The 19,613-nt window shown below is 42.0% G+C and overlaps 1 protein-coding gene across 1 annotated transcript in view; it reads right to left on the reverse strand.

Annotated features, from left to right (window-relative positions):
- The window catches only part of TEC (tec protein tyrosine kinase), a 136,483-nt gene that overhangs the window by 81,693 nt on the left and 35,177 nt on the right, over positions 1–19,613 (reverse strand). Inside the window, exon 2 of the mRNA XM_004706275.2 lies at positions 3,295–3,480. Coding sequence (XP_004706332.1) covers positions 3,295–3,432 — 138 coding nt within the window. The 5' untranslated portion in view covers positions 3,433–3,480. The remainder of the gene's footprint in view (positions 1–3,294; positions 3,481–19,613) is intronic.

Here is a 19,613-nt window from a genome sequence, read left to right on the forward strand (position 1 = left end):
ACAAGCCAGGTAGACAGCTGTGTGGGAATTTAGCCAGTGTTGTCACAGAATTCCCGGTGTTTGAAGAATTTTGATTCTCCTTTGAAATCTGCTCATGTTTTAAAGATCAGCAGCTATTTCAGGCACACACATTTGCAGGTGTGATCTAAGACCCACAGGTCCCATGATGTTGATGACTGCCGTCCAGGAGAAAGGAAGCCTGGAGGGATCAAGCCCATCAGAGGCGTGCGTACTCAACTCAGATTGAGCGAACACAAGCAGGTGCGCAGGACAGCCAGCAGCGGCAGGAGCGGAGAGGGTTTCTGAGGGTTGAGTATCAGAGACTGGGCTTCCACCGCTGACTTTCTCAATCTGACCTTCCTGGTCCTCCCAGTGGCTGAGTCAGCAGCTCCCAAGCAAGGCTAGATTAAGAAGATTCCATTGTTTTCCTTAGGAGGAGTCTGTTAAAACTAAAGCTGTCTGCACTCTTTTGATTGTGTGACAATGTTTATCTTCTGCAGAGTGAGTTAACAATTGCAACCTATCTCAAGCGCATCTATCCATGTTTCTGAGCAGATAAAGCAGGTTTCTGAGGCTTTGGGTTACTAATGTACCACATTTTACCACTTCTGCTGTTCCATGTCTAGTCTTCTCTTAGGGTTACTATATGACATTCAAATTAGGACACGTTTTCACACACACACCAATGTATCAACATTCCATCTTAAAAGCTGTTTCAGTTTTTAGGTTTTTTAAATGATTCCTTCTTTTGGTGAATGAAAATACTATTCTTCTATAATCCTGATTTCAAACCCTTTGGATCAAATGTGCCTTGGAATCCAGGAATTTCCAGATTTTAAAAATAAAATACAGCACATGCACCATATATAACCTGACACAATGCAAGGAATAGTACAGACCCCAAAAATATATTTCTATTTCTGGGGGGAAATAAATATTCACTGCTAGGCCAAAAGTAGCCTCACACCATGTCAGATTTTGGTGGCTAAAGAGTTTTTGAAGTTTTGACTTGCAGTACGCTGATGATTTAGAAATAGTGGACAAGGGATTGTTGTACTAAATAACAAGAACTTGAAGAATTCCACAAGTCACAGTGGCCACCCACAGCACAAAATAACAGAGCTGAGAGCCTCCTGTGTGAAGTCAGGTCATTGTGCTGGAATTGGTGGAGAGGAGGAACCAAATCAGGGGTCCTCAAACTTTTTAGACAGGGGGCCAGTTCACTTTCCTCAGACCCATCGGAGGGCTGGACTATAGTTTTATAAAAAGCTATGAACAAATTCCTATGCACACTGCACATATCTGATTTTGAAGTAAAAAAACAAAAGGGGCAAACACACCCAGCGGGCTGGATAAATGTCCTCAGTGGGGCCGCATGTGACCGGTGGGCCATAGTTTAAGGATGCCTGAACCAAACCATAGAGAAATAAGTGCTAGTTAATATAACCAATTAATTAAATTCTGAGGAGGGCGCTCTAGGAAGAAAATAGGATGAAAACCAAGCATCAGGATCGGCAACAATAAATAAGCATGCAATCATGTATAATCAACCAATGGCAACCCAGTTTCTAGCAATTAATTCCCTGAAACCCTGAAGTACTTCTAGCAAAGAGGAGCACATCCTATGGTCTCCAGTACCAGGCGATACCCCGTGCCAGGAGAAAACAAAGGGGATGAAATATTATCGCATATTCTCTGCCCATCTGTATGCCTCATAGTGTGGTAGAACTAGAAGCTGAAACAATTGAAAAGCCAGACTGGCTGATACAACCACGTGCTCACTGCCCAGTTGTTTTTATCCTGAGCTCTTCCCTGTTTTTATCAGAAGAACTGTGCTACTAACCACAAAAAGGGCTGAGTAGCTTTACTTCATGTCTGAAGATGTGTTGGATTCATCAAATCAATCACCAGTTGCAACTAATTTCCACTTAACCATGAAGAAAGGTTCATAGTGAAGCACTTACTGATGCAGACCAAAGACTATCGTTTGAATATGAATTAGACCTCAACATAAAGAACATAATCCTCACAACTAGACCAATAAGCAGCAGCATCATAAAGGGGGGAAATGTTGAAGTTGTCAAGGATTTCATTTCACTTGGATCCATAATCAACACCCATTGAGGCAGGTGTCAAGAAATCAAACAAAGTAAAAGAAAAAAGAAAAGAAATCAAAGTGTCTCACTGAGCAACTCTGCTGCAAAAGATCTTTTAAAATCATTTAAAAAGGCAAAGTCGCTTTGAAGACTACAGTGTAGCTGACTCAGCAGCCAAGGTGCCATCCATTACCTTCTGGGCACGTGAAGCTGGCCACTGACTAAGGGAGCAAAAAGAACTGATGCATCTGAATTGTGGTGATGGCAAAGAATATTGAACAACGTATCATGGACTTCCAGTCGAATAAACAAACCTGGGTTTGAAAAAAGTACAGCCAGAATCTCCTTAGGAGAAAAGACAGCAAGACTGTCTCGTGTGCTTTGGACATGTTATGAGGAGGGACCAGTACCTGGAAGTAAAGGTCAATGAAAAAGAGGAAGCATTCAATGAGATGGATGGACACAGTGGCTGCAACAGTGGGCTCAGGCATCAACAATCGTGAGGCTGGTTCGGGATCGCTCACTGTTTCATTCTGTTGACTATAGGGTCACTAGTAGTCAAGACTGCTCACTAGCACCTAACAATGACATTCGCATAAAGTGGTGAACAGCAACATCGTTTAGATGTGCTACAGAAGACAACAGCAACAGCTCACAGCCATTGAAGCACATCTGACTCAGAAAGACCCTACAGGACAGGGCAGCACTGCCCCTATGGTTCCCGAGATTACCGGAGCAGAACGCCTCATGTTTCTCTCAAGGAGCATCCGGTTGGTGCTAACCTTGTAGTTCACAGCCTGATGCATAAAAGGCAATGCCAACACAGCTCCTGACAGAAGACTACTACATAATATAGTAGTTTGTGGGACAGAGTCTAATACACCCAATATACTGAAGGAAGTCTGTGAGGAAGGAGCAGCAATGTAAACATTTATTTTCTTTAACTGATTAATTTTGTAGGTTGAAAGAAAAGTAAAACATACTTAAGTACACTAAACCTATCATCAATGAAATTTTGAGTTTCTATACATAAACTAGACTTAATCTTTTTGTTCCAAATGACAACAGAAAATTATCCGAATTTCATTAGCCTAAAGCCTATTCTGTAAAATTGGAGAAGATGAAGGCATGCCGGAACATTATTCAAAAACAGTTATCAACACAGAAAGTGGCAAAATAAAACGTGATTGTGTCCTACCTCTGCCCGACCTTCATAGTAGGTTAACATGGACTTGCTAAGTACAAAAAGTCTTTCTTTGTAGTTTAAGGGTGATGTCTTCTTTTTCTGCTGTGACCTCTTAATAAGAATCTCTTCTAAGATAGTGTTCAAACTCATCTCGGTCTTCTGATCACTCCTTCTCCTGCCATTGAAACCCCCAGTATTCTAAGGAGAGAAAAAGAGTTAAAATAGCATGCGGCATTGTAATTTTCCAACGACATTATCACTTCAAATGACTAAAATTGGCTTGACCTTTACCACAGCTGGAGATGTGAATGTTACTCTCCACACCTGGATTGAGACTACAGAGGCCACCAATTCTCAACCTGCTCTCCTTCCCCATTCGCCACCCAAGCCATCCGCTGGGTACATACCCTAGATAAGTAAGAATCACAGACACAAAGAGACACATGCACGCCCATGTTCATCACAGCACTGTTCCCGGCAGTAAGACAATGGAAACAACCAAAATGCCCATCAGTAGGAGAATGGACAAAGATACGCTGGTCGGCACACACAATGGGATACTATGTGTCACTAAAAAAACAATGACAAGTCCATGAAGCACTTCTAGAATGGGTGGACCTAGAGAGCATTATGCTGAGTGAAATTAGTCAATCACCAAAGGGCAAATATTAAAAATAAAATAAAAAACAAAAGGTCAAATATTACATGAGACCCCTGTCATATGGGGGAAGGAGATAAAATACACACTTTCATACCAAAGGGAATAGACTTTGGGGTTTGCCAAAGAGAGAAAGAAAAAGGAGGCAATATAGCTCAAGAAACTAGATGTCTGACAGCTGTCAACTGGGTGAAATGAAGATGGGAGTCCACAAGAGGAGAAGGGAAATCAAGGGGCGGGGAAATTATAAACTATTGAGGGTTTGATGAGTAGTTTAAACTGCTGAGTACAAAGTTGATGATCTGATATGTAAACCCCATCCTAATTTATACTTTTTTAAATATTAACAATGAAAAAAGAAAATCTAATCAAGGCCTGCCGTGATGATGGTCCAAGCCTTTGCACCTCCCAGCACTTTCTATCTTCCAAGGGCATTTGGCTTCTATTGGATTGCAGAGAAACACACTCTTCAAAGAGAAAAGCAGATGGCATCACCTGCTTGGCTGCTTTAGGGTGGCGCTTGCCTCAGGATCTTAGTCAACAAAATGAGTGGATGACCGTATGGACAAGGTTTGACTTAGGAACAAAGTGAACTGCCACACTGGCGGATAGCATTCAAACTCCAGGTCTGGTAAGGATGCAATCTTGATGAAGTATCCCAGTCACTAGAATGACAAAGATAATCCCTGCGGTCTATACCACCTTGTTTTACCATTCTCTGCCCCAGAGCGCCTGCTTGAACCACACAAGGAAAGGAAATCCATTCCATCACAGCTAACCCTGTTTAGGACAGAGCCTGTCTGGATAAGAAGGAGCCCAAACATTCTTATTCATTTATATCAGGGAATATGCAAGACAAGTACCTGGTCACCCGACTGGAAGAGATTCATATATGGTATGTTCCCTCATATGTTCCAATTCTAAAGACAGGCAAATAGAAAGTAGACATTTTCTAACAGTTTCACGAATATCACAGGCTGGCAAAACTGTGCCAAAGATCATTCTAAAGTGACTGCTGCCTTAAGTTCAAGCGGGATTCAGAAGAGGATGTGCAATGGGGGGGGGTCATGGCTGTTATCAGATGGATCTTGACTGAAAGTAGAGAATGCCAGAAAGATGGATATATCATGTTGCATCAGGCAAATGATATCTGCTGGAAAATATGTCTTTGAAGCTTTACAAAGCAAAGATAACACTTTGAAGACTAAGGGGCACTTGACCTAAGACATGGTCTTTCCATTGCTTTGTATGCTTGGTGCAGTGAAGCGAAAGTACTTGGAATAGCTCCCCTATCTATAGTCCTCGTGACACCCACCAAAAGACTGGACCCAAACCCAAACCAACCTCACTGCCATCAAGTTAACGCTGACTCATAGCAGCCCTATAGGACAGGGTAGAACTGCCCCTGTGCGTTTCTGAAACTGTAACACTTTATAGGAGGAGAAAGACCTGTCTTTCTCCCAAGGAGTGGCTGGTGGTTTCAAAGAGCTGATCTTGCAGATTGTGGCCCAACATTTAACTACGATGTCACTAAGGCTCCAAAAGACTGGGTGGGAGCATACAAATATGGTGTAGAGGACTCTAACTTCGAGATTTGTCAGTTTTTCTATTCCACAGGGTATAAAGTAAACCACCTGAGAAGCAGGAAGAGAGGCGCTTGCTAACGCCAAGAAGAGCCAGCTGCAGAAGGGACGGCAGCAGCAGAGGTACCACGCAGCAGACACTAGAAGTAAAGCTGGGTACCTTTGGGTAGGACGCTTGTAGAGTGGTCTGTGGGTCTTTTTTCACAGTACATGAGCCTTGTAAAACGTTCCCAACCAGGGCAGAGGCCAACAGGCATGTGGCTTATGGGACAATAGCCAAAGAGCTATGGCAGCCAGCACAGCTGAGAAGAGGCATTGCAGACAAAAGAACTGTATCCTTAACACTTTCTGGTCCTGACTTGATATAACCTGTTAACTTCCCTATTCACATTGTCTGTGAGCTCCGTGTGGCCATTGCCACAGATAAGTGGACCCAAGAGAGAAACAGAGTGCTGTGAGAGGAACGGCTGGTCTCAGAATAGAGCAACAGTGGTTGGAGGGTGGAGGCCCGCCTAAACTCTACCTGAGGCAACCACCACTAGAGTAGGGCATAATTGGATTCTCCTTCATCCTCCTGAGAGGGCAGGCATGGCTCCCAGGCCATTTTTGCACACAAGAAAATTGGGTAATGGAAAGAGGAAGCCAGAGAAGCATTGAGGTGATGCTGATGAACAGTATTGAACACACTAGGGACAGACAAAAGAACAGACAAGCCAGTCTTAGAAACGCTACAACCGGAATGTTCCTTCGAAGCAAACATGATGAAACTTCAAGTCACTTACATTGGAGACATTATCAAGAAAGATTAATACTAGCAAAGGATGTCGGGTTTGATAAAGTAGAGGGCCGATAAAAATAAGGAAATCTCCCACTGGGATGGCTTGACACAACAGCTACAGCAAGGGATCCAAATATAACACAGATCATGAAGGTGAGTGACACTGTACCTGGCATCATTTCCGTCAGTTAAACAAAAGGCCTCCGTGCGTCAGTCAGCCCAGCAGCCACTCACCTCACAACAATTCACACCTGGGTTCAGCCTCTTAAAGTGGAACGAAACTCACCTGTCTGAAAACCCAAAGATACTCCGAGCAAACCTGACCACTCTTATTTGAAGCAACTTGAATCCTCAATTGTCTTCCCTTCCCTTCCCTCCATCACACGCTTGTAACATGCATCCTCCAGAGACAAGAAGAGCCCCATGAATGGCTGTCTGAAACCAGAGCCAGGGATGTGGCTCCGAGATGAAAAACAGTCAACGAACATTTGCCGTGGCGCTAACTCCCGCTCAGGCGGGTGGCAGTAAAGGAGTGTGCGCCCTCAGTTTCAGTGCCTGGTGTTTTGGAAGCCGATTGTAACCCCTTTCTTGTGTGGCTCCGATGCGTGGATCTAATGTTCTAATCAGCCCAGCACATGAATGTGTTCGCTACTCAAGGCCACTGACCCCAAGAAACCCACTGAGAGAGTCTGCCATCTTCACACCCAGCCTAACTTGTCAGAAATTACCTCAGAGCCCCCCATGACTGGTATGTCTCAGCCACTCAGGCCCCCAGTGTTTTGTGAGGTTACTTAAAAACAGCTCAACCTCTGAGCCTTAGACCCTTCATTTATAAAATATGAGGGTAAATGTCACAAGGTTACTATTAGGTTTAAATGAAATGTGGGGAAATGTGTTCATTATAAAAACTATAGGCAAATGGATATTATTATTTTTTCAATTTCACTTTAATTTTCCTATCTGAGAGCAGTGAAGCCTAACATTTGCATCACGACAGTAGCTTTTTGGAGTTCCTTTCCCCAAGCTCTGTCTGCATGTTATCCCAACTGGTCCATCTTATAGGGAATACTTTCATTATGGCGGTCCATTCATTAGAAATCCCCAGTGACTCCCACCACCTGCAGAACATGGAGGTGGCCCACCATCTGCCCTGCCTTTACTGCTACTGCTCACCAGCCAACTGCTCACTCCCGTCAAACGGCCTCCTGAACATGCAGGGACCCCTCACAGCACTCATGCCCTTGGCCTGGAGAATCCCCTTTTCTTGTGTCTCCACCAGCGAAAAGCAAAGTGGCTCAAAACTCATCTCCTGGAGGAAGCCTTTCATCGTGACTCCAATTATTATAAACCTTTCAGTTCCTAGACCCAGGCTATGTGCCTCCCTTTATATTTTTATATTCTTTGGCAACATGCGAATCTAGTTACTTCTCACCTAGATTTTTATTGACTGTGCAAAGGTATACAATTTTGTGGATCAAAATAAATTATGGACAACACTTCAGAGAATGGGAATTCTAGAACACTTAATTGTGCCAATATGGAACCTACACACAGCAGTCCTGAGAACAGAACAAGGGAATATGATGTGGTTTGAAGTCAAGAAAGGTAGAGCTCAATGAATGGCAGCCCAGGACCAACATATATTTGCTGTTTTCACATGTGAGTCTATCAGACATGGTTCTGACCTCATAAACTAAGTGCTACTGGAAGCATTGGCATATCTCCAACCCTCGCAGCATGTGTAACTGGTATCCAGTCACCCACATTTGAAGATAGAAGTTAACAATTCGTGTACCGGAGTCTGAGAAGAAGTCCTACACACGTAGAAAATTCTTAGCTCAGTGGTGTTTTGCCAATGACTAAAATAATGTTCCTATCAATAGAGTTGCCTTAAGCCCCATGAGAAAAATCTATGATATCCTACAATGAAATGACAATGATGTTTCCAAAAGGGAACCAGGGAACTATAGAAACAATAGTTATATGAATGAAGTTTGAGCTCTCACTTGATCAGAGCCCTATTAGAAGAACAATTAGCTCTTATGGCATGAGCCTGCCTAGTCCTCACCCTCAGGAGCCCACAGAGAACATGGGTGTCCTAGCAAAGTGTGTGGAAGAAATCAGATGAGGCATTAGAGGCTTGTCCCAAAATAAGCAGCCATCTAAGTGAGAAGTCAGCTAAGTCCCCATGGAAGAAGCACACCAGCCTATGTGATCCAAGGCTTGCAACTAATAAGTCTTAAACTTGGAGGAGGAACCAGTACCCGTGCCTAAATTCTAAACAGCTGGTTTGCAGGAAGTGATGGCTGATAGTAATAGCCCAAAATCCATAGGTACCTATGTGGATCGAGTCCCCAGTGAATCCCCAATGCACATAGGATAGGACTGTAACAGCCTAGGACCAGACAGGAAAAGTACTGTAAAGTAGATTTTAGAGGCTGTACTTAGGTTGTGATGGTAACAACTTGTAATTTGAGCTCCCTCTGGACCCAAGACTTTATTCTAAAGTTTTAATAGTCTGTGCTTCATTTTAGATTGAGGTCATTGTTGCAGGGTCCTCGTTTGTGTTTGCCCTTGTTTCGTATGTTTATATACATAGGGAAACAGGGGTGGGTAGAAATGTGAAGACAGTAGCTGGATTGATGATTCCCTGGGGGGTATGGAAGGGATGGGTGGGGGAAATGGAGAGTCAGCATCGATGGGTACCAGAAGAAAGAAAAGGCTCCAAAGTTGATTGTGCCGATGATTGCGCAACCATGCTGGATTTCAACTACTGAATTGCATCATGTGTCAATTATAGCTCAATAAAAAAATTTTTAAATCATTTTAGTGGGGCTCATACAATTCATCACAATCCATACATACATCAATTGTGTAAAGCACACTTATACATTTGTTGCCCTCATCATTCTCAAAATTCGCTTTCTGCTTGGGTTCCTGGAATTAGCTCCTTATAAAAATTTTTAAAATAAAATAAAGTCAGGAAATGGGTGTATCAAGGTTGTATTCTTTCACCGTACTTATTCAATTTGCATGCTGACAAATAATGGGAGAAGATGGACTATAGGAAGAACATCAGGATTGGACGAAGACTCACTAATAACTGTGATAGGCTGGTGACACAATTTTCTTTGATGAAAGCACAGAGGACTAAAAATACTTTGATGAACATCAAAGTCCACACGCAGCCCTCAGTATGGATTATAGGTCTAGTAAAACACATACACACACATCCTCACATTTGGAGCAATAAAAACATTACAATAAACAGAAGATCAAAGTTGGCAAGGACTTCATTTTACTTGAATCCACAATCAATACCCATGGAAGCAGCTGTCAATAAATCAAACAACATGTTTCACTGGGTAAATCTGCTGCAAAAGACTTCTGCATAGTGTTAAAAGGCTGAGACGGCACTTTGAGGACTAAGCTGTACCTGACCCACGCCATGGTATTTTCAGTCACCTCCTATGCTTGTGAAGGCTGGACAGTGACTAATATAGGGTTGATGAAAAATATTAAATATGCTGTGGCCTGCTGAAAGAAAAACTAAATCTGTTTTAGAATCGAGCCAGAATACTCCTTAGAAGGGAAGATGATGAGACTTCATCTCACGTACTTTGGACATGTCATCAGAAGGGACAATGTCATCATCATCCTTGGTAAAGAAGGTCTGCAAAAAAGTGGAAGCCCCTCGGGGAGCAGGGTTGACACAGAGGCTGCCACAGTGGGATACAACATGGCCATGATTGTGAGACTAGTGCAGGCCTGGGCAGTGTTTCATTCTGTGGTACATAGCGTCACTTTGGGTTGGAACTTACTCAAGGACAACCACCACAGAGGAATAATTTTCAACTTTAATTATACATTAGAAATACCAAAGAAAATTTCATTGTATTTTGTTTTGTTATTAATGTAACTGCCCCACCCCAAGATATTTTAATTCAGTTGGTTTGGGTGGGGCCCTGGGCATCATTATTTGATAGGAAGATAGGATTGAGAGCCACCATGTCAAACAATGAGACAATGTTCTTCTGTAGCTGTATTTGGGTGTTTACATATGGGCTACCAAGCTGATGCCAACTCCTAGCGACCCTGTTGGGCAGAGTAGAGCTGCCCCATTGGGTTTCTAAGACTAGAGATCTTTACGGCATCCAATTGTCGTGCCTTTCTTCTACAGAGCAACTGGTGAGTTTGAAGCACCAACCTTTATGTTAGCAATTGAGCACTTAACCACTGAGCTAGCATGGTTTCTGGTCGCAAAGTAGATTCTCAATAAACATACTAATCAAAGGCTCAATGAACTCATTAACCATCCTAAGCTGAGTACTCAGAGAATAGCTCATATTCTGGCTGCATCTGTTGGCTCTCTGTATTCAAAGTTAAAACTGTGGTACTCTTGTTGTCTGGAGAAAATGCTAACGTATAAAAATCACTTCTTTGGAAGCTATCATTTCATCTTTGTGCAACAAATTTTCAGTGCATAGTGAAAATAGCTACCTACATTGCGGATGGGGTTTTTTTTGGTGTGTGTGTGTGTGTGTGTGTGTGTGTGTGTGTGTGTGTTTTATGGCATCATTTTCTTTGTATGAAATACAAGATAGGCAAAGCTATAGAGACAATCACTAGACTAAGAGATCCTTAGAGTTATGACAGGGAAGGTTAGGCAGCAGAGGGGCATTGGGGAGCTAGTAACAATGGATCAAAGGATGAAGAAAATGATCAAAACTTGATTATGATGATGATTGCACAACCCTTTTAAATATACTTAAACGGTTGAACTGTATTGTTCATGAAATATATGTCAATAAAACAGTTTAAATATTTTTTAAAAAGGAAACTTTTCTCAGAGAAAAGCAAGTTACACAGTGATCAACAGGGGCTTTTGAGCGGCGCTATGATGCTGGAATCTATATCCCAGCATCTCAGATACCAGCCAGGTCACCCACGGTGGCAGGTTTCCAGACTACTACAGACTAGGAAGAAATGCCTGCTAGAAAATTAACCAACAAAATTCCTATAAGTCAGTCTCTGGCTGCTTGAGCATCCCGCCACCATCATGAATGACCCAGAAACTCCCTGGACTAGCAAGTTCATGACCAACTACCAACTACCTCAATGAACACAAATGGTCATTGCTGTCCTTCACCCTGGGAAAGCAACAGTGCCTAAGACAAAAATTCATTTAAAAAAAACTAGCCAAAATGTACAAGACCACACCTGATGTCATTTTTTTATTTGGACTTAGCACCCATTTTGGTGATGCAAGACTACTGACTTTGGCATGATTTATGATTCTTTGGATGATGCAAAGAAAACTGAACCTAAACACAGACTTGCAAGACATGGCCTGTATGAGACGTAAAAGACATCAGGAACACAACACAAGGAATGCAAGAACCGAATGAAGAAAACAAGGGGTACGTGGTGCTGGCAAAAAGAGAGAATAAAGATTGTACAATGACTTGGGGGGGAAATGCTCCAAGTCATGACGGAATGTATGATATGGCATTGGAAGGGGTGCCCTCTAGGTTATAAGGTCATTTATAAATGCACAAAGCTTTCAATTTTCAGCTCTTATTCACCTTGTCTCAAATACCTACTTAAGGATTTACTGTGGCAGGATAAAAGAGGACACTAAAACTACACGTGGACTCCAGGAAATAGGAGTTCTAAGGCAGAGTAAGGAAAGCAGGATCCCTGGATGACAGTGAGTAGCTGGGTTAGAGAGCAACTGATCTACATGGGGTCAGGTTAGAAGGCTCATGGGAAAGAATATCCAGTTGAATGTATTAGAAGAAAATTTGCAATACGTTACCCTAAACCAAACCCATTGTCGATTCTGACTTATAGTGACCCTCTAAAGATAACACGGGACTGCTATCGGATTTCCATTACTGTAAATCTTACAGAAGGAGAAAGGCTCATCCCCCTCTGAAGAGGACTGGCTAGTGGATTTGAACTGCTTACCTTGCCCACTATATGAGGGAAAACTAAAAATTTTACAGAAAAGAAAAAACAATCATGGCACACTATAGAGTTCATAAATACCAGTTGCAGGATAACATAAACAACAATCTGACTACTGTTCTTATAGAAACACATCGGGGGAAGTGAAAACAGGAAGCGTGCTTATTTGTGGGGGGGAGCATGTTGTGAAAGAGACCGATGTCCTCCATGGTAGTAGAAGGAAGTCAATAAATAACTACTTACATTGAAAAATCAAGAAGTCGTAACTTAAGCCTTTTACTTAGAGATATGAAAGTACACCCCCTAATAAAATGATCTTTTAAAAGTACAAAAAAGTAAAAGGAAAAAGTAGCTGACGTTGAGACTGAGAAAACAGTTGACAAATGAGCATAACACATCTGAAATGAAAGAGGCTTCTTGTAAATAGAAGTTTGGAAGGAAGGGGATTGTGCAAAAGATGTGGGATTTCACTGAACTCTTTCAGGAACATTTTTCATGAAAGGGAACAGAAAAATGGGGACCTAAGGAGAGACGGAGAGGATTTCCTTTCACAGATGGGAGAAAGGGTGTTTTTCTCCTAGAGAATGTGTGCCTGTCAACAGAATTTGCAGGTTATATGCTCCCTCAGCACTTTTGGACATTCCTTAGAATCAAAGCTTATGGTGATAAATGAAGTTAATTACGTTCCCTCAAGTCATACATAGATCATACCAGGCACATTTCTCCACTTCTAAGACCACAGAAAATAAATGTTAGACTCTGTCCCAACCCATTTGAGGATTTCCTACAATTCAGGATTACAATTGTCTTTTCTAAACTGTAACTTAATCCCTTTTCCTTGATGCCTAACTGGAGGAGCTAGACAATAGAATATCATTTCCTTTTCCCCAGACGACACTTTTAAAAAGTTTGATCATTAGCACACTAGTCTGACACGAACAGTCTGAAGAGGGAAACTGTCGCTGTGTCATTGGGTGTGAGACCCAAACCACCGAGACGCGATGGTCTCTGTCCAGGACATTGTTCCGAGTTTCACAGCAGTGCTCATCAGTTTTATGACAGCCTTAGAGCCTATCTTTTTTCAGCACTTTCCCCCATAGGAATTTTTTTTTTCCCAAAATAAGTAACTCTTGGGGAAGCCTAGACCCCAAAAGACCTTTCTGAACATCTTCAAGGGAGAGAACAAATTGCTAACTAAGATGACAGATAAAAACAGAGATGACCATGAGTTACCCAAATATATCATAAAAAAAACAGTGATTTGAGGCTGTTGGCATGGCCCTATCATACTTCAGATCTGGAACTGAATTCCCTCCCATGGCTCAATTTTCAGACAAACCATAGACAGGTCTATAAGGGAAAAATACATGGGGATAAGCATGTCTTAGAATAATCAACTATCTGTGATCATAAGGGTAGCACTTACCCAATGACAACATTCAGAGAGATTGGGAAACAAAGAGGGAAGGAAATGGGAAACAGAGGGGGTCCGTGGGGTAAGTGCTATTACACTGTGGGGGGGTGCAATCAATGGCATAAAACAAAATGCATGAACTATTGAAGAAAAACAAACTACTTTTTCTGTAAACCTTCACCCAATTCACAATAAAAAGGGTTTTGTTTGTTTGTTTTATGAAAGAAAGAGGATTGAAAGCTGGTGAAAGGATTAGAAGGGAAGGCAGGCCTGAAAGAACAGAGGCAAGTGAACAGGAACAGGGCCTCTTATTTGAGTCCCAAAGGGTGGGGCTCTGCTTCCCTGAGTACCTGCACTGCTTTACTGCCTCACTAACTCTCCTCCAACTACTGAGCTCTTCCTGCAGATCAGAAGAGCCTCATGGTTATGTATGATGATACTTCCTCTTCTCATAACACAGGAATATGTGGTTCCTACAAGCCCCAGATAAAACCACAATGTCATGAAGCATTTGTCTGTGTTATAACTTCTCTTCCCTTTATTTCTCTTTCTTTCCTCTGTCAAATGTCAAGGAGGCAACGGTTGGGTTTTCAAGCTTACAACATGGTACAATTCGGTACAGACTAATAAGGTACCAATGCAGGAGAAAGATGAGGCTTTCTACTCCTTGTAAAGACTTACAGTCTCGAAAGCACACATGAACAGCTCTACCCTGCCCACTAGGGTTGCTATGAGTCAGAATTCACTTGGTGGCATTGCGTGAGTAAGGTAGCAAAGCACGGTGGGCCATAAGGCAAAATGGATATATCTAAATTGCAGCGTGTGTGTGTGTGTGTGTGTGTGAATTCATATACATATGAATATATAGATATATCCTTAGAAAGATTCCCAAAGATCAATGACTGCACTTCAGCGTATACAAAAGGATTATGGAAAAATCTAACCAGGGAAATACTCTTCTTTACTTCGAAGGTTTCTGGGTCTCAGATAATGACGAATTTCTAAAATTGAAATGTCAGCTGTTATATACCTGAGATCTCAGAGGAAGAAGGAAAAAACAGATTAAAATACTCCTTTCATGGAAAAGATCTCATACATCACTAAAACAAAGAGAAATTGTAGCCAAGAGGTGCTATCAAGCTGATTCCAATACCTAGCAAGCCCTATGTGTATCAGAGTCCCCCTGTGTTCCAGAGAGTTGTCAATGGCTGGTTTTTCTAAGGCGATCTGCAGGTCTTTCTCCTGAATGCCTCTAGGTGAACTCGAACCATCAAGCATTCACTTAGCAGCCAAGCACATGGTCCATACCACCCAAGGACTCCAGAAATAGAACTATACTCAGAAGTGTCATGACTCTAAGTTACAATTTAACTACTCTTTGGAAATGTCCAGTGTCCTTTTCTGATGTCGATAGCATGCGTTGCCTGTTCTTTTCCTTGCCTATCATTATCACGATCTAGTCCATGTTGATAGACTGGGACTGCTCTACATTCGTAGAGTATGCCTGCTCTCCGCATCACGCTCTTTGAAAGAATTGTCTGTGCTATCAACCTGACACTGAGAGACTGGATGGGAAGCTTAGCGGGGCAGTGAGTTTTAAGAAAATAGTTGAAGAACAAGGTGAAACAGCATTGCAAGGATGGTTTTAAGCAAAACTTTTCTTTAAATGTGACCAAAGTCACAGAAGTACACATGTAAAATGAAAATGATGGATATTTGGCTGTATTTACACTCATCAAACGAGAGAGAGAGAGGGAGAGCTGCTAATTCACAGACACCGGTCTTGTCTCAGGATCTGTTCTCCCTCCTCTCGCTCTGGAGGGCCTTGTCACTTGATTACATTACAATAGAAGCGGCACTGCTTGACCTCTGAGACTAGGTTCTGACATGTTTGACGCTTTCATTTGTTTCTTTGGGACCATTTGTTTTTGGGAGGCAACCCTTGGGAGGTGCCAATGGTTGTGTTTCAAGATCACCGTCATGAAAGCCCTGTGGAACGCAGGTCTACTCTGCACACACTGACTCGTCATGAGTCAGAAGTGACAGCAACTGGTTTAGTTTTGGTAGCTCTTTGGACTCTCCCTGGCATCCAGTCACCTACGGAGAGAAGCCCACAGCAGATGAAGAAGTCAAGTAAAGGTGTCCTAGCTCAGAGACCTGTCCGAGCCCAGCTTTCAAATCAACTCAGCCTTGGTGCCCAATATGAGTAAGGGCGCTTTCAGCTCATTCCATTCCCTAGGCTTTCAGTCACCCTCAGGCATTTGAATTTCTCAGATGAAACCCCAGACATTTGGAACAGAGATAGATACTCCCCCTAAATCTTGACCTGCCGAATCCATGATCATAATAAAACAGCTGCTCTTGTATGCCTTTAAGTCTGGAGTGGATTGTTACCGAGAAGAGCTCATTGGAACCTATGCTATACGGTAGCCCGTTTGTCTGCCCTGCTCTCATTTCTTTCATCTCTACTTCTGATCAACCTTCCTTCGCTCACTCAAATGCTTCCCGGGCCTTACTTACAGCTCATGAGTCAATTTGTCCACAGGAATTACTCCAGGGGTTGATGTGATCATTTCTTATGGCATTGAATGGACAGCCTAAATGTGCTAACGCGTGAGACACTGAGGTGATCATAAAGATGGACAGAGATGTTCCTGGCTCTAGAAAGGCACAAGAGACAGGACTCAAAACAAGGGGCTACAATAAAATCTGCTAAGGGAGAGACAGGAGGTCAGATATAAAAGTGCTTTCAAGGCCTTAGTGTCCTCTAGTAATCACTAAAGCATAATCACAAAGACAAAACAGTCACCCTGTTCCAAGTGTTAGGGACCTCGATGAGGAAGTGACCTGTGAGCAGGACCGTGGCAGACGACAAAGATACACAGCACATGACTGGAAGTAGACGTTAATGCTCGGATCTTTACAACCACTTCCGCAAATAATGCATGGAGAAATAAAAATGTTTAACTTGTTTGATTTTAATCAGGATAATAAACAGATGAGTCTCTGGAAATGAAAGTAAAATATGACCGTGTGTTCACTATATCCTTTCCAAACGTTTTATAATGGTTCTCAATCATGAGTTCTAATTTTGGACATTTTATTAGCTTAGGGCAGAAGCAGTTAAACAGAATGCATCTTTAGTTATAGAATAGTTCCTTTTAAAAATTATCCATATTTTCACTGCACTCCAAATATCTCAACCCGAGCAATTTTCTATGTGCACTCAATTATAGAATCAAAAGCACATTTTCACAGGGGAAAAAAATTGGTTCAAACATATAATGAACCAAGGCAAATGATATTGGCATCCAGGTGACCTGAGAGCTAAATAATTAAGGAATAGTTCCATAGACCTTCCAATATTTTCAAACATTTGAACAAAAATCTACTATTTTCCATAACATACCCTTTATTACCACCCTACTACTCTTAACACTTAACTACAAAACTAGTTTTTCTCACTCTTAACCATACCCTGACCACCCAGTTAAAGCTTCTCTAGCTAGGTAGTTCTCCTGCAGTAAGAGCTCAACACCATGCTTACTAATATAGTCTGTTTGAGAAATCATGTTCTGTACCAAAAAATAAATATATAAACCTGTGTGATTCTTCCAGTGCTGTACATAGGAAATGCTGCATGTGAAGTGTACTTAAATAAGTGATGCTGACAAATTGATCACCATCACAGAATAGTTCATACAAATATATGTTAAAATATATATAAACCCAAACCATGTTAAGTGGCCACTTGTAAGGCTGATGGCCAAGCCATGCCTGTCAGGTAGAATGGTGCTCCAATGGTGCAATGGTTGGTTTTTCAGAAGTAGATGCCCAGGTCTTTCATCTGCCTCTAGATGGACTCGAGCTTCCAACCTTTTGGTTAGTAGACAGCATGTTAAACCACTTCTACCACCTGGGAAGATAAGAGTAAACCAAACCTAGAGCGACTGAGTCGATTCCAACTTGTAGAGACTCTTTAGGACAGAGTAGAACTACCCCACAGGGTTTCCACGGCTGTGATCTTTACAGGAGCAGGCTGCTCCATCTTTCTCAATGGAATAGATGCATGTTGTTGTTGCTAGGTGCTGGTGAGTCGGTTCCAAGTCATAGCGACCCCATGTACAACAGAAGGAAACACTGCCCAATCCTGGACAGCTTGAGAAGAAGGAGACTTCCAGAACAACACACTGTGCTCGCTCGGAACCTAGATATGGATCTTGAGGCAGTTGTGTGAACAGAACAAGGGCATACTGCATGGTTTAAAATCAGGAAAGGTATGAGTCAGGGTGCATCCTCTCACCATACTTATTCCTTCTGTCTGCTGAGCAAATCATCAGGGAAGCTGGATGATATGAAGAAGAATGTGCCATCAGGATGGTGTGAAGCTTACTAACAACCTTTGATGTGTAGATGACACAGCCTTGGTTGTCTAAAGTGAGGAGATCACATGTATACATATGTATAATTCTCCCTTCTGTCCCACAGCCTTGTCTCAAAGGTGTATTTCTAAGCTTTTGTCCTTCCTGCTTCACGCCCACCCCATTCAGTCTTTCACTGATCCAGCAAAAGAAAATGTCCTATTTTACATGACCACTGCCTGAAACCTAATAGGAATTCAGTATTTATTAGATGACTTAAGGAACCCGCTTTATTTTAACTTTGATAATAGTCACTTCAGAAACTAAACCTCAAAGATAACGAAAACGTTTACTTCAAACCCTTACTTCACCATTTTTAGTCTTCTTACTGTCACTGTACAGATGTGATGGAAACCCGGTACATCCATTTGCATTTTGAATCAACAGGATCTTGGAATCATAAATTAACACATAACTAAGAGGATCCTTTTCTGTTCTGAAATGGACCTGAGGATCAATTCTTTCTTTTGAGGGAAAACCAAACCAAACCAAACCAAACCAAACTCACTGCCATGGAGCCTATAGATTGTCAACTCTTTACAGCAATAGAAAGCCTGATCTTTCTCCCTCAGAGCAGCTGTTGGTTTAGAGCCGCTCCCCCTGAGATCAGCAGCCCAATGTGTAACCACTATGCCACCAGGTCTCCTGTCCTATGCAGGAGGGTTTTTGTTTGTCCGTTCATTTGTTCGTTTGTTCGTTCGTTCGTTCGTTTGTTTGTTTGTTTTTCCTGAAGAGGCCGAGAGCTTAGAGTTTAATCATGAGAGGCCTAGTCTGGAGTCTCGTGTATCTCTGATGTGTGAAATGATATTATTTCAGCCAACCTCTCCTCACTATGACAGGTTTTCATTTATCCATCATCCTTCTAAGTCTCTTGTTAATTAATAAAGTGAGCCTCATGGTGTCAAGGAAATCTCTCCTCAACCCCACCTGCCTTTTAACCAACAATACAACTGGTAGTACAATCACAAACAATGAGGACCTTGTGCTATTATCTCTAAGGGTAATGGGCTGAAACTGGGGAACTCTAGCCTTGCCTTAAGCCCTAAAATACAGCTGTTCTATATAACTTGACATTCTAGAACAGTGGTTCTCAACTTGTGGGTCACAACCACTTTGAGGGTCGAAGGACTCTTTCACAGGGGTCGCCTAAGACCACCGGAGAACACATATTTCTGATGGTCTTAGGAACGACACCACTCCTCTATCCATTTCCACGTGGGTCCATCCACATGCAGATACGCCCACATACAAGTACCCAGCGTGAAGACTGTTACCCATGCTACACCATGCTTCAAGACAAAATTTCATTTATTTGTCATTAGAAATAAATATTTCACAATATATAATTATATATTGTGTTGTGATTAATCACTACACTTAATTATGTTCAATTTGTAACAATGAAAATATATCCTGCATATCAGATATTTACATGACGATTCTTAACGATAGCAAAATTACCGTTATGAAGTAGCAACGAAAATAATTTTATGGTTGGGAGTCACCA

This window comes from Echinops telfairi, unplaced genomic scaffold, assembly GCF_000313985.2.
Source record: "Echinops telfairi isolate 266 unplaced genomic scaffold, ASM31398v2 ScPeMD7_7468;HRSCAF=8506_0, whole genome shotgun sequence".
NCBI classification, from domain to species: domain Eukaryota; kingdom Metazoa; phylum Chordata; class Mammalia; order Afrosoricida; family Tenrecidae; genus Echinops; species Echinops telfairi.